The sequence below is a fragment of the Zingiber officinale genome, unplaced genomic scaffold, assembly GCF_018446385.1.
Source record: "Zingiber officinale cultivar Zhangliang unplaced genomic scaffold, Zo_v1.1 ctg166, whole genome shotgun sequence".
NCBI classification, from domain to species: Eukaryota; Viridiplantae; Streptophyta; class Magnoliopsida; order Zingiberales; family Zingiberaceae; genus Zingiber; species Zingiber officinale.
Window position 1 is genome coordinate 25,253 of NW_024589856.1, and position 21,196 is coordinate 46,448.

Here is a 21,196-nt window from a genome sequence, read left to right on the forward strand (position 1 = left end):
TTATTCAAAATTCCATTCCAATCATGTTGTTAACCTATTTCTTCTCCCATGAGTCCTCTTCCAATGTCTTCTTTAGGTAGAGCAATCGAGGACTTTGTATCGAAGTCCTCAAATATTGATTAGGAACCCTTTGGCTACAACCTTTATTTGGGTCATAGAGGAGTGTCAATGAAGAGCAAGGTAGCCTCGTTGTGCATGGGTGGAGATCATCTACCCACTAAGCAATGGATGGCTTCATGATGCACCACCGCTAGAGCTCGGTAATGGAGGCAAAGAGTGTTGATCAACATTGTGTCAAGTATATAAGGTGGAGGCAGAAATGTCAGTGAGAATTGGGAAAAAGATCGGAAGGTGGTAATGTGATTGATCAAAGGATGACAACGAAGTGAGAAAGGCACTGAAGCTAAGGCAAAAGTCAAGGGAGGCAATCGGTGTTGGTAAGGCATTGTAGGACAAGCCAATCATTTGATGCACTCAAAAAAATGTAACCCTATCATACTAGTAATCATTGTAGTTTTTTCAATTTAATGAGGATATTTGGGACCTTTCTCATAATACCTATTACCAACCCTATTATACTAGTAATGTTTATGATTTTATCAACTTAACAAGGATATATTGGATTTTTCTTATAATACCTAATGGATCCACCACTTCCATCAATTTGGGGTGAATTTGATCATGTAGCCTTCATGGATTATAGATGCTTCCTCTGTACTTGTTTTGGTTGATGTACATAGTGGAAGTTGTTGTTTGTAGGCTCTCTTCCCTCCCTCCTTCCAAAGGCAGTGTTTTGTTCCCTCCAAGTACACACAATTTAAAAAGGTGGTTATGGAACCGTGTACGTATGGGGAAAGAGGATACTATATAAACTTCTTTAAGATATTTGTTGCATGGGTATATATAGGACTCACAACAAAAGCCTAAACCTAGACTAGTCCCCGTAACTTTATACTCTTAACATACCTTTAAATCCTAATGGGTTCAAAACATAGCCTATTAATCCTAGTTTATTTACATTATCTAACTAAAATTTCCCGTTCTTTGAGCAAGAATAAGTAAACTTCAAGTCCATGGGAGAAGAACATAAAACAAGTTTGGAGACATTTATTTAGAAATATCACTGTAGGACATAAATTCCTGCTTCCCATCATACAATCATCGTGCTCATCAACTAAAACTCCATTTCACCTTAGTCAATGAAGCCTTAATAATTCATCAACGAACAATTTGCACTATGAGCCATTTCCCTAAATCATCCACAGATTTTTATTGCAAAATGCATACTTAATGCATGAGAATCACCCCTTAGTAAACAAAGAAATGATGTAGATTCAGCAATCATCATCCTAGTCCCAACTATTAAGGGACAGCTAAGAGGATCCTATCCTTCATTGAAGTCTAGGGTAACCTATATCACTAATAATATTCAAATATTTTTTCATTTTAAATTACATTAAAATTTTCTTCACCAGAGATATAGTGGCATAACTGCAGGACAAGCAACTAGTAAATCACCCTGACCTCCACAAATCAGAGTTAGCTATGATCCAGATACATAACAGATAAGCAGTCCACAAATACTGACCTCAGCCATGACAGTTTCAATACACTGTTGAAGACCTTTTTGAGCAGAACCCTCTACTCTGGAGACAGCTGTACCCATCTCTTCAAGACATGCAGCATGGGCATCAGGAGCTAAAAGCCGAGAAATTTTATTTGAGAAATACTGAGAAAAATAGTAATAATCAGCATAAAGCTTCCATTCCTAGTGTCATATGCAGATAAAGTAAATTTTAGTGGTTTACTTGTTGAAGTATTGCAACACTGCTAGCACACCGCTGCACAGCAATCATGAAAGATCTAAAGCTACTCTCACCTGCAGCAGCAGCAGCTTCAGCCTGAGAATTTTCACAGCAAGCTACTTACTAAATAGAAGAGCATCACCATGTGTAACAAGGTAATGGAGAACACCTAGCATGAGAAAAAATATTTAAGGAGAATAAACATACAGCAGAAGCAGCTGCTGCAGCCACCCTTCTGCTGACGCTTGCTCCAATAACAAATCTATCTCTTAAAGCTGCAGCCTCGTTTAAACTTTCTCTAGCATGCTCGAGTCCATCAGTTAAATATCGGCTCACCTATTAAGAACTCATCATTAGCAAAGACAGAATATCAAGATCACCTATTAAGAATTCATCATTTAAGAGAGACAGATATCAATGGATAAGAGAGTAGCAAACATTGCTATTGCTCCCTAACTTACTTGTTCCAGTAAGCAACCAAAGACTGATCTCACATTACTTGCAAGAGTAACTGGCTGCAAAAAATAAAAAATAAAAATTTGTCAGTTAGCTTAGTGAATGCAGCAAGGGAAGATGATCTCACAAGAGGAGAAATGTCACAAATCGAAGAATTATTCATCACATGGGATCCAAATACCTTTTAACCACGATAAAGACCAAATCTCCTCAATACAAAGCCTATAAAAATCATAGCTAGCTCTTAAAAATTTAAAACAACTCTTAAAAATTAAACAAACTGCAAAAAAATTAAAACCCAAAAATTTTAAAGGAAATCCTAAATTTGCCCCAAATTTCAAACTGAATCACTTAGCCAGTAAAGCAAAGATATTAAAGAAAATAACATGAAATATACCCAGGAAGCAAAGATGCAAAGAATATAAAACAAAATACACCAACAAAACATTAACATTCACATAGAGAAACATTCAAAGCGGTTGTCATATGCTGAAAACATTGATCATCAAAATCTAAAAGATGTAAAAACTGGTCAACAAATTCTTGCCATTAAGTAGTTGAATACAAAAATGAATGACTGCAGAGAATGATTATGATGCTTCAAATTTAAGCTAATCAATCACTCAATCCGAATTAGACTAAAGCTTCAGTATCAAAAGATAATTGATTCATGGTGTAATAGCCATTAAACAAGTACCATCATATTGTGGTCATAATTAGTCACTGGCGAGTAGAAGCATATAAAATGAAGCCTGCATGGAAAGAATTTGGAAGAAACTTTGCTCCGATGCAACTATGTTTCAGACTTATATTGCATAACTTCAATAATATTTAAAAGGGTTGCCAACAATCCTATCCTCCTAGACACAAAGAAGTTACCTAAATATGGAAAGAATTTAGATGGAGCTTGAGATTAGATAGGTTGAAGAGACTAAGTGTTTGATGCAAAAAAATCATTTGTTTGCAACTGAATCTCGTATGATTGCCATAGATATCAATTGGAACAAATTGTAAGATGAAAAAAATAGGGGAAAGAAAGAAGGTTCTCATCATATAGGTAACTGATCATCAGGGAAGGAATATAAGATGAGAATGAGCTGCATGATTTTGTATGTGTTAGGATCCACATGTGTACAAGCTTATGGCAATCATATCCAATTGATCTTTTACATAAAACCAACAGATAATCAAATGGCAAACGAATTAGTAAGAGCCTAAATGATTTGATTGAGCTTAAAGTAGACCTATATGGTATAAGGTTTCATTGTATTTGATTTGGATCCGATTGGGATACTAGTGATTGAAGGAAGTGATAATGTGATTAATCATGATTCAATTATGTTGTTAATATCTATTGTTAGATTAGATGGTGTTGAGGTGTGCAGGTGAGTAGAGATGACAATGGATCAATTTGGTCAATGATGACTGAACCAATTTTACAAGAAATCATTGTTGAAATGATGCATCATATTTAGACACATTAAAGATTTATGCTACATTATTTTTCTACCATGTCCTTCATATGACCTCCAAATGATTATTCATGAGTTGATATTTGCAGTTCTCAAAATTTTATATTATTCCTGGGGGTATGTATCTGAAAAGATCATACAGGAGTATAAGTGCAAAGAATAATTTCAATGCAAAGTTTGATGCAAATTCATAGAAGAGTCTCAATAATAGTTAAAAAAAATAAACTTCACAGCACCATTTGTGTAAATGCCACAGGATATGTATAAATAATTTTATTACAAAAGTCAACATTCTCAGATTGATTAATACTGTTTTTCTAAAGCTCATTAACTACGAACATTCATGTAGTTTTAGTTATTTTTCAATCAGTGTTTAAATTAACAAAGTCACAGACTAGCACTAACCTGCGAAGAGAACAAAGTACATCTAGTAATGGCTTCCTCGTTCCACCGTACAAATTCTGCTACTATAGTAACAGATATCTGTTGGATTGGAGGACTTGCTGCTGTTTTTGACCTTGAGATAGTCCCAGTTGATTCAGATTGTTGCTGGGCTTCAGCACGTAACTCCTCCATCTGTGGTACAAGATAGATAGCATTTACATACTGACTTCCAACAAGAATCCTTACATTCTTTGTAGCAGAGTAATGACTATTTTAAAGCACAGGTAATATAAAACCTTTGATTGATATAGTTGTTTGAGGGATGCCTGTTCATACTCTGGATACTCATCTTTGTGTGAAAGAAACAGTGATTCCATAAGACCTGGGACAGAAAGAACACAGTTGTTGAACAGGGTAATTTACTAAGAAACATATAGGAAATAGACAATATTGAATTTTTGCATTTCATGTTGTTTTGAACATGTTTGCATGGATAGAATAATAAAAACAACATATGGAAAAAAAGCAATAATGCACATGGCATGCCCCAAGACGTAAGCGTATGGTTGGACCAGGTTGTCCTAGTTGGCATAATGTCAAGTACCCTCGGGGCTACGGTGCAGCGGTTAAGGCACTCCAATGGTTAACCAAGCATCTAAGGTTTGATTTTGAGCTTTCTCTAGTGCGATGACTAGCCTAATAACATTGGTGATGGCCACCGCGAGCGCTTTCCGATTTACCCTGGGTGGCTAGTGGAAAACTTTTGTGGGATCAGGCCAGTCACCTCTAGTATTAATTGGTTCGAAGAGCTAGATACCTGAATTACCCAAAAAGAAAAAATTGGACGACACACATCAACATGCCATGATTAGGCAATCTCATATAGTAAGCACAAAAGAAAAGGTTCAGCGACCATAATAATCTCTCTTGTCTTCTACTTTTATAGGTAAAATAATTAGATTTATTAGAAGGTTCAAATTTTGATTTCAGTGATGCTTTCAGCATTTACAGAATGGTATCAGATGGTTATTGACTAGTCCCATCCCCTCTTATACCCTGACAATGGTAAGTTCAAGTTTTGATATTATCTTGTGACATGTTTGATGCTTATTGAATCTTTTGCAACAACTATTCAATAATGTATAAATTTAAAATCTATATTTTAATTATTATTGTGCATACTTAAATAGTCTTAATTAAAATTTTATTACAGTGACATCAAGTCTAAAATCTTGCATTCATAATGGTGAAGAAGATTGATCTTCAATTTCAAATTTATTGCAGGGCACCAAATCCAAGATCTTGCATTTGTAATGGTCATGAAGATCCATTTTCAGTTTTGACATCTTAGATATATTTTGATGATTTTAAGAATTGATTATGTTACATTTATTTGAAAACTTGGAATTATTTAAGGATTAATATAATTTTTATATTTTGAGAATATGTAGAAGTCTAAATTTTATTGTAATAGTAAAAGGATAAGGAGAGATGAGTGATATACTGAGTGAGTGAGTGTGTGTGTGTGGAAGTCTAAATTTTATTGTAATAGTAAAAGGATAAGGAGAGATGACTGATATACTGAGTGAGTGAGTGTGTGTTGAGAATAATTATTATCCTCTTTCGCTGATGATGATCTCACTTTCGAAAGAGTCTCTTAGTGGAGTGTACATGTAGCTCCATAGCGAGACTAGTCACAGACTACAGGTTTCAATTTCAAATTTATTACAGGGCATCAAATCCAAGATCTTGCATTTGTAATGGTCATGAAGATCCATTTTCGGTGTGTGCGTGTGCGTGCATTTGTAATGGTCATGAAGATCCATTTCCAGTGTGTGTGTGATCCTCTTTCGCTGATGATGATCTCACTTTCAAAAGAGTCTCTTAGTGGAGTGTACATGTAGCTCCATAGCGAGACTAGTCACAGGCTACAGGTTTCTTTCCTATCGGATTGGAGCGGCTGAGAATGTTATGTCAAAAGGACCAACAACAATAAAGGAGTGTGTGTGTGTGTTTTGAGAATAATTATTATCCTCTTTCACTGATGATGATCTCACTTTCGAAAGAGTCTCTTAGTGGCAGTACATGTAGCTCCATAGTGAGACTAGTCATAGGCGTTTCTTTCCTATCGGATTAGGGGCGGCTGAGAATGTTATGTTAGAAGGACCAACGATGATGGAGTGTGTGTGTGTGTGTGTGTGTGTGTGTGTTGAGAATAATTATTACCCTCTTTCGCTGATGATGATCTCACTTTCGAAAGAGTCTCTTAGTGGTAGTGTACATGTAGCTCCATAGCGAGACTAGTCACAGGCTACAGGTTTCTTTCCTATCGGATTGGGGGCAGCTGAGAATGTTATATCAAAAGGACCAACGACGATGAAGGAGTAGGAGTCGAACAGAATCGAATGATTACAAGATAAATAATGGGACAAAGCCAAGAGAAGAGGGGAGTTGGACAATTAGAGCAAAAGGTGATTACGCTCATCCCAAGTTCCCTATCCACTGCCGGCCCCACAACATGTGGAAGGGAGGCAAATCACGAAGGGCCTTTTTGGCCTACCAGCCTCCAAGGTGAGAGGGTCGCCAGAGGGAGTTAGACAATGAATGAAGAGCACAGGGAAAGATATTGATTATGATTAAGATGGAATGGAAAGAGATGTTGAGAGTTTGTCTGAGGCACTACGCATAACGAGTTCATTTAATCCTTATAACTATTAGCTTATGAAAGGTTGGAGAACAACTCCTTGCTTGAAAGGAAAGGACTGTGACCTTTAATGGACAAGTATAAGCCGGACCATAAAAAGGATAAAGGCTTGCCATCAGAAATCGTGAGATCCTAGCTTATATAACAATTCCCAATCTCTATTGACATCAAAGAATTAGAACACAAACAAAATCTTTTAAATACAAAATTATCTTATTTAAAAAAATTATATTTCAAATATATTTTTTAAAAAAATAAATAATTATTAAGTTAAATTGTTTATTAAGTTAAATTAAACTAATATTTTAAAAATTAGGATAGGGTAAATGTCAAATTAGGATCAAGTAGGTTTAAATTAGATTTAATTTGAAATTTTTTTTGAACAATTTAAAATTAAACCAAATTTATATATACAATAATTTAATTCATTCATAGTTATATATTTTATAAGGTTAGAATTTATATATATTTTTTCTATTTTTCCTAATAATTCGTCTCCTACATCCTTAAAGATGTTTTTTTAGTCTCTATTAACTAGGAAGGAGGGGGAAAAATTAATGGATTTATGAAAAAAATTAATAGGTTGATGGGAAGGAAGAAAAAAAATTAACAAAGGGGAGAGGAGGGAAAGGAATTAGGAAGGAAAAAAACAACGTTATTGGTCGGCCTCGTGAAGGTCATAATGAGGTCACAACAACCTCGCAACCTCATGGAGGCCTTTGCGAAGTTGCTATTGCCTCGCAACTCCGAGCCTGGCGTTAGTGCCGAAACATGGTTTCAGTGTTAGTCGACAAGCATAATGGCAAATTCCGCCTTGCTGGCAAGCACAAATAGGCATTTGATTCCATGCATAGAACTTATAACATGAAAACATCCCTATTAATCTTGTATCAGTAGTAGCATCCATTAATACTAGAAGAGTGTTTGCAATGAATAGGAGCATTCATTCTTGTAGTATTCCTGCTCTAACTCTTCGTTACCAAATATTAAGTATTGCTTGGGGCATCTAGTATTTAAATTAATGAATTCACATGCCATTAATATATCATGGTTGACAATTTAGAGTTAGACTACACAACTACAGCCTTCATTGTAAAAATTGAGAACTTAACTAGGAATTGTGAGAGGTTAGTGGGATCTAGAACCAAATAGTAGAATCTAAAGCATAGAATAGTAAGATCCTATAGTTTAAAAAAGATATATATATATATATATATATATATATAGGCAATTTATTATTAATCATATGCATTAAATTTCAAAATATTTAAAACGCTGCATCATATTATAATATTATAGGGAAAAAAAATAAAATTATCCATTTAAGTAATATGTAGATGAAATAGAACAATATATTTTTAAGTAGCAAGCAGTAACTTTTATAAGATGGATGAAAATAACAATTCAAAAGATCCTTCTACTTGAAAACTAAAAAAGGTTGACACAAGTTTTCTGCAACTGTGTGATATCTGAAAAATAGCCTCTTCTTAGCGAATTAAAAAAGGTTTACATATAATCACAAGTTTTCTGCAACAGTGTGATATCTGAAAAATAAACTCTTTTCAGCAAATGCGAAACTTCAAGTAAATGTATATTTCTTCATTGTGAATGCATATTTAAATTAACCAAGATTCTCAGGACAGAGATCCTACTTAATTAACAGCTAACTTTCCCCTTATCTCTATCAGCATGGGTGGTACTTTGCTCATCTCATCTCTATTCTGATTTTGATTGGCATGATGAACACTTGATTTTGTTTGCATCGACCAAAATGGGATGGTGTTTAAAACCTTGTCTATGACTACTAATATTTAAAGAGAATAACCTACAATTGGCAATTCATAAAGAATAGTGCGCCCTCATTCATCTAGCAGGACTAGTGAAAGTGGAAGCCACCGACTTGGGAAGAGTATCAAGATATGAAATCAGTATATACCTTGAGCATCCAAATCACCACAGCCAACAGATTGCAACTCTTTAGCAAGTCCTTCTGTATTCTCATATGACACTGCGAATATTCTAAGATACTGTGGATTTGATTCAAACAGGAGAAGCCAATAATATCAGACATTAAAATTTTTCATTCATCTAAAACCTAACTGAAGAAGATGATGATATATCTATCAGCACATTTTACCTGAAGAAGACCTCCTTGATTGACAGGAGGTAAGTTCATGAGCGATGGCTTTTCCAGTAGCCTATCAAGAATTGCACTTACCCTTTGCTCTATAACTCTCTGAAACACATTAGGCAAATAGACATGCTTTAGTTCTCACAGAAGTCCAAAATTACATGTTCTTTTTCAATTTGACGAGGAATCACTAACTTCATTGGCATACCTGCACAAGAATTGACATGACATCGTTTGGTGATGGAAAAACAGCCATTATGGTTGATGCCTCTTTTCTCACAGTGTCTGCAAAGTACATAGAAAACCATCAGAATATTATCAATCAAATAACTAGTAACAATTGGAGAAAGTCAATTGCAACCTGTAATCTCTTTGTATAGTGTGGAAAGGCCATGCGCAATGTTACTGGTACCAGCTTGTAAACCCTGATCGCCAAGAACTAAATTGATATCTGTGCTCATAACTTCAACATCAATAAACATCGGTCTTGATGCTACATAATGTTGCATAGCACTAGTTCCCCTGTTAAACTGAAGATGGAAAGGAGTGATTCATTAAAGGAAAGTCATCTCAGCAAATAGAGATACACTTTCAAAACAAGCAACAACTTCAACACCAAAGTGATATATGTTAAACCAGAAAATATGCAATGTATACACATAATGACAAGACATAAAAAACATTCTAAATTAGGTATTTTAAAAATAAGAAATCATAGAAAACCAAATGAATAAGTATGCTATGAAGACATATACAGATGCAAGATATAAGAACAACAAAAAATATGGTAAATAGAATCAAATGGTTAATTATGTGGAATATAAAATTTCAATTATACAGAAAAAAAGAGGGGAAAAAGAGACAAATAGCATCCAATCATTACATTAATCAAGTGTTCAATTTCCCTGGAGGATATGTAGAATTTTTGCTTAGAAAAACTGGGAATCATGAAAACTGTTTTTATCATAAATTTATCAGCTAGAAATATATATATAAAGGATGAAACTCTAAGATAACAAGAAGATCAGAACAAAAACACATTAAACTTGCCCTTTTGGGGAAAAAAATTATTAAAAAGAGATGGCTCCACTGGATTTCTGAAAATTTGAATCGAGAAACAAACGTATTTATCCTCGAGGAAATTGCACTAAATTCATGCAGAACAACTTTTTCCAAGGGGGCATAACAACCCCAAGATATCACTCAGCCTCTTGTATTCAAGAATGCTTAAGAGGCCTTCACTTAACAATGTGAAACTAAAGGGTGAGTTTCATTCACTTCTTCTCACTTACTACACCCTTTAACATGTTATTTAACATGATCTATTGAACCTAACATCACTAGAGGTGAGAGGTTGGCTCTGGTACCATGTTACAATTCAAAAGGAAGCTCAATCCTATCAATTATGCATGTGTTGTATCCATAAATCTATTCCAAACATTTATTTGAGTTCGAAGTTCAAACCTCAGGAAGCAATCACCTACTACTACAAATTGGTCTGTCCAAACTTTAGTCCCTTTAAGATGGCTCAAATCAAATTAATTTAAAGATGAAAAGAGGACAACAGTCTCCCAGTAAGACTAAACTAAAAGCAAGATACACAGCAATCAATCCATTGTTCACATGATTTTACTATATTAAGGCTCAAACATGGTCCAACTAGTATAACAACGCAGAAATGAAGAGTTTAATACATTAAAATGTTTGTTTGTGGATTTCTAGATTACTTGTCTTGATTCTCAAAGACCAAAGTCAATTCTCATCAGATTGATATAGTCAATTCATTTCACATTCAAAACCATACAGACATAACAGAAAACAACATTGTTTCTTTGTTGAGTTAGAACAGCGCTAGGTTCGCCACATTAATGCAAGCACAGCTAAGTACCTGAGCTAAGATTTTAGCACACTCTGCCATTGTAGACAATTCCCTCCGCTGTGATGCTGCATCAAACCGTGATAACAATCTATTCTCCAATTCTACAATAGCAAAGAGGGTCCCAAAAGAATAATATAGGATGTGGAAATAAAATTAACAATATATCATGAAGAAACATAAGAAACTAATGTGCTTCCAAACACACCATTACAATAGTCTTGAAGATTTGCGACTGCAACTTCAAGACCTCTGCTAGCATTTGCAGCACCAACTGCTGATGGCATATTAATTCCATGTGTTCCAACATCCTCTTCAGCAAATGATCCTATTGAAAACAATGTATCATGATAAGATGATGAATAATCTATACCTAAATCCAGGTGATTAATCAAGCCAATTACAAATCTGCAGGGAACCAATTCTTGTCACACAACAAATGTTAATTATATGCCAAAGCTGTCCATCTTGGGCATTCAGGAACCTAGGAGTTTACTTTATCTTAAATGTTGCATTATCTATAGATGATATGCCATGAGGAAGAAATGAAACAATGGAAGCAACACAAGCAGTTTGCTGCTAACTAACTTGAATGTTTATAACACATTGCCACAAAAAGCCTATATTATTCAGTCACCAGGTTGGAAATTGATATCTTATGTATATGTTTCTATTGTAGTTCAAGCGCTCTTGTGATTTTGTTGTCATTTATTCTTTGAAATTAACCTTCATATTAGTTTCAAGTTCTAAACAAAATACAGTTATATTTCCCCAGCATCATATATAAAAAGGGATAGAGAATCATGACCACCATTGGTCGCTCAATGCCAGTGACGTCTCCAACTCAGATGTCAATAAATAATACATTCTGAAGCATCAACTGTTCTAACTACGCCCCTATTTTTTCTGAAAGGCACCACCTCAATACCCAAGGCATCAGATAAACATTATCATGTCAAAATTGGTCGCAAATAAGTACACTCCTTTTACTTCATTCAAACAAACAAAATTAGGTATTTGTCAGAAATTTGTTTACCTACAAATCATTATATTAATCCTAGTGCTTCAAGTAGTCTCAATAAGAAAGAACCCCCTATCATATTACCTATAAAATTATTAGAGTCCGTTATCTTTTATCTTCCCTTGTGAATCCATCCTTATTACTAAAAAGGTCGCTTTAGAAGTAATTCATACTTTCAAAGTACTTTTCAGCCACCGCAACCACATAAATAGGTTTTTAATATGACTTTTCCCTAATTAGGGATGACAATTTCCTCCGAACCCGACAGGATCTAATATCTGACCCGAATGGAGAAAGGCGGGTCTAGTAAAATCCTATCCATACTCGACCAGAATACCCAATTATTTAATATGATGTTAATTCTAAAATGCTTTTGTTGAAAAATGGTAGTTGGATGGAATGAAAAAAAAGATATTAGTATAGAGGATAGTGGATCCTCATATGGGTATGAGGATGAATATTCGATCCCCGATAGATATGGGGATGGAGATGACAATTAAAAATCCAATGGGGATGAATATAATAAATAGGGAGGAGGACAGAAGATATAGAATCTGACCCAAACTCAACCCACTGCCATCCCTATCCCTAATCAATAATTTTATTAGATAAATTTTATAAGAGGCTTTGATAAGACTCGAGCACAATGGAAATTATTAAGTCATCCACCCATTTCAAACAAGGGATTATTGGTCATCCAAAGTCTAAAAACTGTGTTCATTCACAAGACTACTAGGACCATTATCCATCACAATTCAGATATATCATTTAAACAAAAACAGAATAACAAATTAACAAGCATTTGACAAACATTGTCTTTAAAAACATGCCCCTAATAATGCCTAGGTCCCAACACATCAGACCAATTAAAAATATACCACACTTCAAGCATTAATTATGAACACCACGCTTCTCTGAACCAGTATTATAGATCTTAATCAACATCATCATCATCAAGCTTATTTGCCCCAACTACCATATGCCAAGCTATATCATCAGTGATAAGTGTAGAATAGAAAAATCCACAATTTTGTATAAGTTCAGTTAAATTCAAAAATAACAATAATGGGCATTCCAGTATTAACTGAGCATTAACTTGTCAAATTTAATATTGCACAAGTTTGCAAGGAAAGTGAAATGATGGAGATAAGTTAGACAAAAAAAATGACCATCTTACTCAGTTTTTGTGCAATTGAAGCAGCCTCAGCAACACGACTATCGTCGGAAAACAAAGGTGAAAGTTCCATGAGGTCACCAGGGCTGCTGTTGAACTCCATCAAGTACTGAAAAAGTTTTTAGGATAAATAACACAGGGTTATTAATCAGCAAAATAAGGAAAGAGCGGGAAATTGGCAAAAAAACACTCAATTTCTTGGTTACCCTGATAAGTTCAATGGTTTGACTAGCAGTTTTTCTCTGAGAATCTGCACTCTATCAATCAAACAATATAATCAGAAATATTAATAAACTAGAAAGCAAGATCACTGACTCAATGCACATGCAAGATGCATGTTTTAGGACTTGAACGTTTGTTGGAACAACAGAATATGCAATAGAAGGAACATTTTTCACATTAATCAATCAGCACAAACACTTACCTGCAAATGGTCACCAATTTTAGCAGCAGTCTGCCCCACACTGGAAATTCTAGAGTCTAGCCTCTGAAAGCTCTGATGTAGGCCATCTACACCTTTTTCCAGCTGAAATAATAAAGAAAAAGGGGTAAAAGTCAGTTTGTCTACAATTCTTGATGAATACTTTGGAAGATAAAATATTACCAAAGGAAAAAAAAGATAGGTAGGTTTTATCTCTGATTTAAGACTTAAATAGTGGCAGTTAATCTATCAAGCGTGTACACAAATTAGATCGAGATGCCCCAAATGATATTTAGGTGTAGAAGGATTCAAAATAAGTCTAGAATACAGAAATTCAGATGGAAAAAAGAAAAATAGACAGTTCAAAATAGGACATTAAAAGCAGTAACCATCACACAGATATTTTATCTAGAATGCCTGTTTACAAAGACCAAGAATTAGCACCAAAGACAGGAGAAAGAGTTTGTCCCACAGATACAGTAGTTAATACTTATCAAATCGAATGAGGTATAAATAAGACAATCCAGAAGACCTTGATGAATTCTGAATTATTTGAATGCATTTGATAAATTGCAATATATAGAAGACCAAGGTGACTCAAAATCAATTTGAATTGACAATAAAAATTATGCATCTTCCCAAATAACTGGTTAAAAAGTATCAGAAAAAGAAGGAAGTCTTGCAAAATGAATACATATTCATTGATTTAGAAAAAGCTATGACAGAATCCCGAGGAAAATTATATTAAGGTTTCTAGAAAAAAAGATGTTATTGTGGCGTATATTAAAATAATTAAGGATATGTACGAGGATGTAATAACAAGAGTGAAGACTCTAGTAGATTAACTAAAGATCATCTCTAAGCCTATATCTTTTTACACAAATTATAGATGAACTCATTAACACATCCAAGACGCATTGCGATGGTGCATTTTATTTGCAAATAATATTGTCTGGGTTAATGAAACACGTGAAGGAGTATATGCTAAACTTAAATCTTGACAGGAACACTCAAAAGTAAAAAAGTTTAAGGTTTAATCGAGAAAGATAAAATATATGGAATTTAAATTTAGTGATAGTAGTAAATGTAGTAAGGCAATTGTAAAGATAGGAGATGACAAGTTACAGATCTTTAAGTATTTATCTTTGTTTTTGAAAAAAGATTGAGGGATTGATAGAAATGTTTTACATGGGAAACAAGCAAAATGGTTGAATCAGAAAAGGACATAGGTGTGCTTTGTGGAGTAAGGTACTTCTAAAGGGAAGTTTTACAAACCGACGATTACACCTTCTGTGTTATATGAAGCCGATGTTAGACTATAAATCAAACACACAAGGCAAAAAATGAGAGTAGATGAGAATGTTAAAATAAATATGTGAAAATATGAGGATAGACTGAATAAGAAATGAGAATACGCACCTATTGTGGGAAAACTTAGAGAGATGCATTTAAGATGACACAAACATGTACTTAAGCAATGTCCTAGTTAAGCAATATGAGAGCATGATAATACACACATTAATTGAGAAAGAAAGACCAAAGGCTTGGTTAATAACGATAAAATAAGATAAAATTTATTTAAATATAGATAATTATATCCTGCTTTTTGCAAGAGGCGGGTTTGAATCCTGGAAACAGCCTCTTGCAAAAAACAGGATAAGGCTGCGTACAATGGATCCTTCCGGAACCCCGCATAGCAGGAGCTTCGTGCACCGGGCTGCCTTTTTTTTTTATATAGATGATAATATATTAGGAGATCAAGTCCAATAGAGTCGGAGGATCCCTATAATCGACCCCACTTGATGGGATAAAAGCTTGGTTGTTTAGCAATTTCAAATGAACTTGTACTTTAAAATGATTTAAAGACCAAGATAAATTATTGACATTAAAACAAATTCAAGTGATTTAAAGTGTAGTAGCATGAAGCACCATGAGCCTTTTTAGAGAATAAAATTCACATATTACATGTGTTCAAAGCAAAACCTAAAATCTCGTATCTTGGGAGTCACGAGTTAGGCCTTTATATAGGAAAGAAGATATATAACAAAAAGTCAAAAATACCCTTATAAATATTTTATTCTAACACTCCCCCTCAAGCTGGAGAATATAGATCATATGCACCAAGCTTGTTACATATGTAGTCAATTCAGGAACCTCTAAGTGACTTAGTGAATATATCTACTAGCTGATCATGTGAGTTGACAAAACTAGTATATATTTCTCCATATATGACTTTCTCTCTGACGAAGTGACAGTCAACTTCAATATGCTTTGTCCTCTCATGGAAGACTGGATTTGAGGCAATATGCATAGCGGCCTGGTTGTCACATATGAGTGGCATTTGTGTAACCTCTCCAAACCTTAGCTCCTGAAGCAACTGTTTTAACCATATAAGTTCTTGACTGGCTATAGCCATAGCTCGATATTCTGCCTCTGCACTGGATCTCGCCACAACATTCTGCTTTTTGCTTTTCCAAGAAACAAGATTACCTCCGACAAATATACAAAATTCAAAAGTAGATCTTCTATTAGAGGGAGATCCTGTCCAATCTGCATCAGAATACCCCACAACTTGAGTATGTCCTTTGTCTTCATATAGAAGACCCTTTCCTGGTGCACCCCTGATATATCGAATAATGCGAGTCACGGCATCCCAATGTTCTTTGCACGGAGAGTTGAAAAACTGACTTACTACACTTACTGCAAATGAGATATCCGAACAGTGACAGTAAAGTAGCTTAGTTTCCCTACTAATCGCATGTACCGTTCAGGATCTGAAAGAGGCTCCCCTGATTTGGCAGAAGCTTGACATTAGGATCCATGGGATTGTCGACTGTCTTTGAGTTTAACATTCCTGTTTCTTCCAGAATATCCATTGCATACTTCCTTTGGGATATAATGATCCCATCTTTAGACTGTGTCACTTCTATCCCTAGGAAATATTTGAGTTTGCCGAGATCCTTTGTCTGGAAATGTTTGAAAAGATGCTGTTTTATTTGTGAAATCCCAAGATGATCATTATCTGTAATGACAATATCATCAACATAAACCACTATATAGATGCAACCAGTAGATGAGTGGCGATAAAAGACAGAATGATCAGTCTCGCTTCGAGTCATGCCAAACTGTTGAATTACGGTACTAAATCTACTGAACCATGCTCTGGGTGACTGCTTGAGACCATATAAAGATTTCCGCAAGCGACATACAAGTCCAGAAGACTCCCCTTGAGCAACAAAACACGGAGGTTGCTCCATGTAGACTTCCTCGAGCAGGTCGCCATGTAAGAATGCATTTTTGATGTCCAATTGATGAAGAGGCCAATGACGAATTGCAGCAATAGACAGGAAAAGACGCATAGAAGACATCTTAGCAACAGGAGAAAAAGTGTCTCCATAATCCAATCCAAATACCTGAGTATAACCTTTAGCAACGAGACGAGCCTTAAGCCGATCAACAGTGCCGTCTATACTAACTTTCACCGTAAACACCCATCGACAACCAACCACTGACTTCCCAGGAGGTAGAGGAACGAGGTTCCAAGTCCCACTGCTATGTAAGAAACTCATTTCATCAAGCATAGTCTGTTTCCATCCTGGATGACCAAAGGCATCACCTGCAGTCTTTGGAAGAGAAACAGACAATAATAATAGGATGGAGAAAGACGATGATAGCTCAAAGAAACATAGTGAGGAGAAGGATTACGAGTGGAGCGCAAACCCTTTCGAAGTGCAATAAGAACATCAGAGTCAGGAGATGGGACCGGAGGAAATGACGAAGGACTTGGCTCCAAAGATGTGCCCACGGTAGTGTCAGTGTTGGTCGGCGGCAAAGCAGAACGAGGACGACGCTGATAAACCTGCAAAGGAGGAGATGAGGTTGGAGGTGATAGAAGCGCCTCCGGAGGACAAAAGATAGTTACTGGCGCAGGTGGAGAGGGAGAAACCTCGGCCTGTGAAGCGGAAGGCCCAAAAAAAGAAATCGAGTCAAAGAATGTGACATCAGCAGAGATGAAGTACCGACGAAGAGTAGGGGAATAACACTTGTACCCTTTCTGAAACCGTGAGTATCCAAGGAAGACACACTTATGAGACCGATGAGAGAGTTTGTCAATGCCGGGATCAAGAGCATGAGCAAAACATACAGAACCAAAGACCCGAGGTGGGAAAGGATGAAGAGACTGATGTGGATAAAGTACCTGAAGAGGTATTTTACCCTGGAGAGTGGATGAAGGCATACGATTGATGAGATAACACGCAGTAAGTACGACATCACCCCAAAACTGATGAGGGACATGAGAATGGAGAAGTAGAGTCCGAGTGGTCTCAAGGAGATAACGATTCTTGCGTTCTACAACCCCATTCTGTTAAGGGGTATGAGGGCAAGACGTGCGATGCAACACACCATGAGATGTCAAGAAGGTACGAAACTGAGTAGATAAATACTCGCGTGCATTATCACTTTGCAAAGTTCAAAGGGAAGTACCAAATTGAGTTTTTATTTCTTGGAAAAAGGATTCAAAAATAGAAAACAATTCTGAACGACCCTTCATTAGATATAACCATGTACAACGGGAAAAATCGTCTATAAAAGTAACAAAATACCTAGACCCCATTGTAGAAGAAACACGACTCGGACCCCAAACATCAGAATGAACTAAAGCAAAAGGAGGCATAGCCCGACTCTCAATGCGAGGAGAAAAAGAACTATGAACATGCTTACCTAATTGACACGACTCGCAAGGCAAAGACTCTAAGTGAGAAAGACTAGGATGTAACTATTTCAACTTATGAAGACCTGGATGTCCCAACTGAGCATGAATAAGAAGTGGAGATGCCGCTGTCGAACTAACAAAAGAGGGTTGTTGAAGCCGATATAAGCCATGAGATTCACATCCGAAGCCAATCATCCTCCCCGTACTCCGGTCCTGTAAGGAAACAGACGTGTTAGTAAAAGAAATGACACAATCGAGAGATCGAGTAAGTTGACTTATCGACAATAAATTAAAGGGAGCTCCGGGAACATAAAGAACATTATGAATGGAAAGAGATGAAGAAGGATGAACAATGCCAATACCCTGGGATCGAGTTTGGGAACCATTGGCCATGGTGACTATTGGTAAATTACCAGAAGTAGTGAGAGAAGAAAAAGGGATTTATTACCAGTGATATGATCGGTGGCCCAGAATCAAGAATCCAAGGACCCGAAGAACGAGATATGCCAGCAAAGGAAGTACCAGCGTCTGCAATGGTAGCAGTGGAACCAGAAGCCTGACAATCCACCATTTCAGAAAGTCAGTATAGGAAGGTGTTGGAGTCAAATCAGGTGTTAACTATGAAGTGGGAGCTGAAGAAGCAACAGAACTATGAACAATCTGAGCAGCACAAGGAGGACGACCATGTAGACTCCAACACTTATCAATCGTGTGTCCCGGTCGATGACAATGATCACACCAAGGACGTCCTTTGCCACCCTTGCGAGGTGGAGGTCCTTTGTGTCGAGAGACTAAAGCTGACGAGTCGACAGGAACGGAAGAAGGTATCGTCAAGACTTTGGCTGGGACACGAAGGAGAGTCGCCCAGGTATTGTCCATGGTAGCTTCTGTGGGGGTGCCCAGGATCTGATCACGGACATGAGAATAATCTGTGGGCAGACCATATAAAGCCAGAGACATAAAAAATTTCTTCCGATTTTCAAGCTCTTCAGCAGGATTGGCCGCAGGTGGGAGCAGTTCATTGAAGTCACAAAGAAGGCTAGAGACTGAACCCAGATAAGTTGACATTGAATCCTTAATCTGATGAGCGCTGAGGATGGTCATGAGATCTTCACAAACTTGATAGAGTCGTCGAGAGGTGTTTGTAAAGAGTTGTTGAGCCTGTGTCCAAACAGCTTTACAGGTTACAGAGTACGGAAGACATCCCTAAGAGATGGATGGAATGTGGCTCGGATAATACAACACAACTGAGCGTCAACCTTCTTCCACAGAGGACGATCAGCGACTTGAACATCTTCTTCAGTTTGAGTGAGATGTGTCTCATACCCCTGTCCAACAAGCCAAAGCTCAATGTGAGATGCCCAGGAGATATAATTTTTACCATCCAACTGCTAGGAAGAAAGGGGTGCAGTAATATGGTTGGTAAAGATTGAGGTATCTGGCTTTGGGGCGCCAGATGTAGCCATGAATAGAACTGTGAACCGGACTGCCAGAATAGATAACTGAGCTTGCTTCTGCGGGAAGAGATTGCTTCTTCTGGCGTCGGGCTTGTTGGCTGCTGGTGACAGAATAGATAAACTGAGCTTGCTTCTGCTGGAAGAGATTGCTTCTTCTGGCGTCGGGCTTGTTGGCTGCTAGTGACAGAGCAGAAGAAGGGCAGAAGGGAATAACGGCAGAAGAAAAACCAACAACGGTGTCGAGCGACTAAGGATTAGGGCAGAGGAAGAAAAGTCCCCTCACGCTGGAGAAGCCGACAGCCCGTCGCCGCTGGAGAACTTGCAGAAGAGAAAGGCCGACGAGGGACGTGACGGCGCCGAGCGGGAGCGTCCGTGTCCCAGGATAGGAAGCGGCCGCTAAAGAGCTCTGGCTGCGTAATGACGCCGACGATCGAGAAGCTGCCAGGCGCTGCGGGAGACACCCGCGAGGCAGGATGGGGGCGCGGCAGAGAAAGACGGCGAGGCAGAAAGATGGCACGGGGGAAGAGGAAAGAAATTAGGGTTTTAACCTCGCTCTGATACCATGTTCAAAGCAAAACCTAAAATCTCGTATCTTGGTTGCCACGAGTTAGGCTTTTATATAGGAAAGAAGATATATAACAAAAAGTCAAAAATACCCTTATAAATATTTTATTCTAACAACATGTATATTAGTTGCACTTTCAAAATTAAAAGTTGTCCATTGCGATTAAGCCTTATGAAGAAAACCAAAATTTTAGCCTTGATTGTAGATGACACATAAACGTTTTAGAGGCCACCATATTTTTATGACAACTTCAAAGATTAATTTGCTTTTATTGGGAATAAATTACAGGACAAGCCATATATCATTGGAAAGCTATGGATGTTTAGTTGTTAATAAAAAAAAACGGTGCTCAAAAATAATATTCCTACATGAAGTTATGACCATTTTGATTAAAGTCTATTAGGCTAGACATGCTACTCAAGAAAGATTAATCTACACGGTAATTCAAAAATTAACATGTTACTCAAGAATTTGAATGGATTAACCAACTTTTGGTATTCTTGGCAGCGATTGAAATATCGTTCTGTGCCGCCCGGCATGGATGATTTTTATCGTTCCACCGACGAACCGAAACTGGCACGTCACGAGCATGCGTCTCAAGCGGCAGGGAGGCGTCGCCGGATGCTTCCGGTGCCGCCAAAGGCATCGCCGAATGCTTCTAGTGCCGTCGGAGGCATCCGCTGGGCGTCAGCATCGCGGGTGATGGCGTCTGCAAGGCGTCTGCAAGGCGTCGCAACGCGATGGCGGACCGCGGGAAGGGTTACTGTGCAAAACTAATATTCCTTTAATAAATCAAACAATTCCCATTTTCATTCTCATTCCAATTGTGATATTTTAAAGAGACTTTTATAAATATTAATTAAATTATCCCAATAAAATATAAAAAATATATTAAAAATTTTAATAAATTTTATTAAATAATATTCCGAAATTGTTTTTAATGTTTTTAATTTTTATTTATAAATTCTATTTTAAAAAAAAAAATCTAAAAAATTATAAAAAAATATAATAAATCA

General features: G+C 36.7%; 1 protein-coding gene across 6 annotated transcripts in view; it reads right to left on the reverse strand.

Moving 5' to 3' along the window:
- LOC122036454 (exocyst complex component 5-like) overlaps nucleotides 1-21,196 on the reverse strand; it is a 43,980-nt gene that overhangs the window by 18,814 nt on the left and 3,970 nt on the right. For all 6 annotated transcript variants that reach the window (XR_006127390.1, XR_006127388.1, XR_006127391.1 and 3 more), the window contains exons 4-18: nucleotides 13,448-13,549; nucleotides 13,230-13,280; nucleotides 13,027-13,132; nucleotides 11,037-11,156; nucleotides 10,841-10,932; nucleotides 9,314-9,482; nucleotides 9,161-9,237; nucleotides 8,959-9,057; nucleotides 8,758-8,848; nucleotides 4,414-4,499; nucleotides 4,139-4,309; nucleotides 2,267-2,320; nucleotides 2,013-2,141; nucleotides 1,809-1,901; nucleotides 1,589-1,729 (exon numbers count right to left, since the gene is read on the reverse strand). Coding sequence is in view for 2 of the 6 variants with exons in the window: in XM_042595766.1 (XP_042451700.1) it covers nucleotides 1,589-1,729; nucleotides 1,809-1,901; nucleotides 2,013-2,141; nucleotides 2,267-2,320; nucleotides 4,139-4,309; nucleotides 4,414-4,499; nucleotides 8,758-8,848; nucleotides 8,959-9,057; nucleotides 9,161-9,237; nucleotides 9,314-9,482; nucleotides 10,841-10,932; nucleotides 11,037-11,156; nucleotides 13,027-13,132; nucleotides 13,230-13,280; nucleotides 13,448-13,549 (1,581 nt within the window). In the remaining 4 variants the exon portion in view is untranslated. The remainder of the gene's footprint in view (nucleotides 1-1,588; nucleotides 1,730-1,808; nucleotides 1,902-2,012; nucleotides 2,142-2,266; nucleotides 2,321-4,138; nucleotides 4,310-4,413; nucleotides 4,500-8,757; nucleotides 8,849-8,958; nucleotides 9,058-9,160; nucleotides 9,238-9,313; nucleotides 9,483-10,840; nucleotides 10,933-11,036; nucleotides 11,157-13,026; nucleotides 13,133-13,229; nucleotides 13,281-13,447; nucleotides 13,550-21,196) is intronic.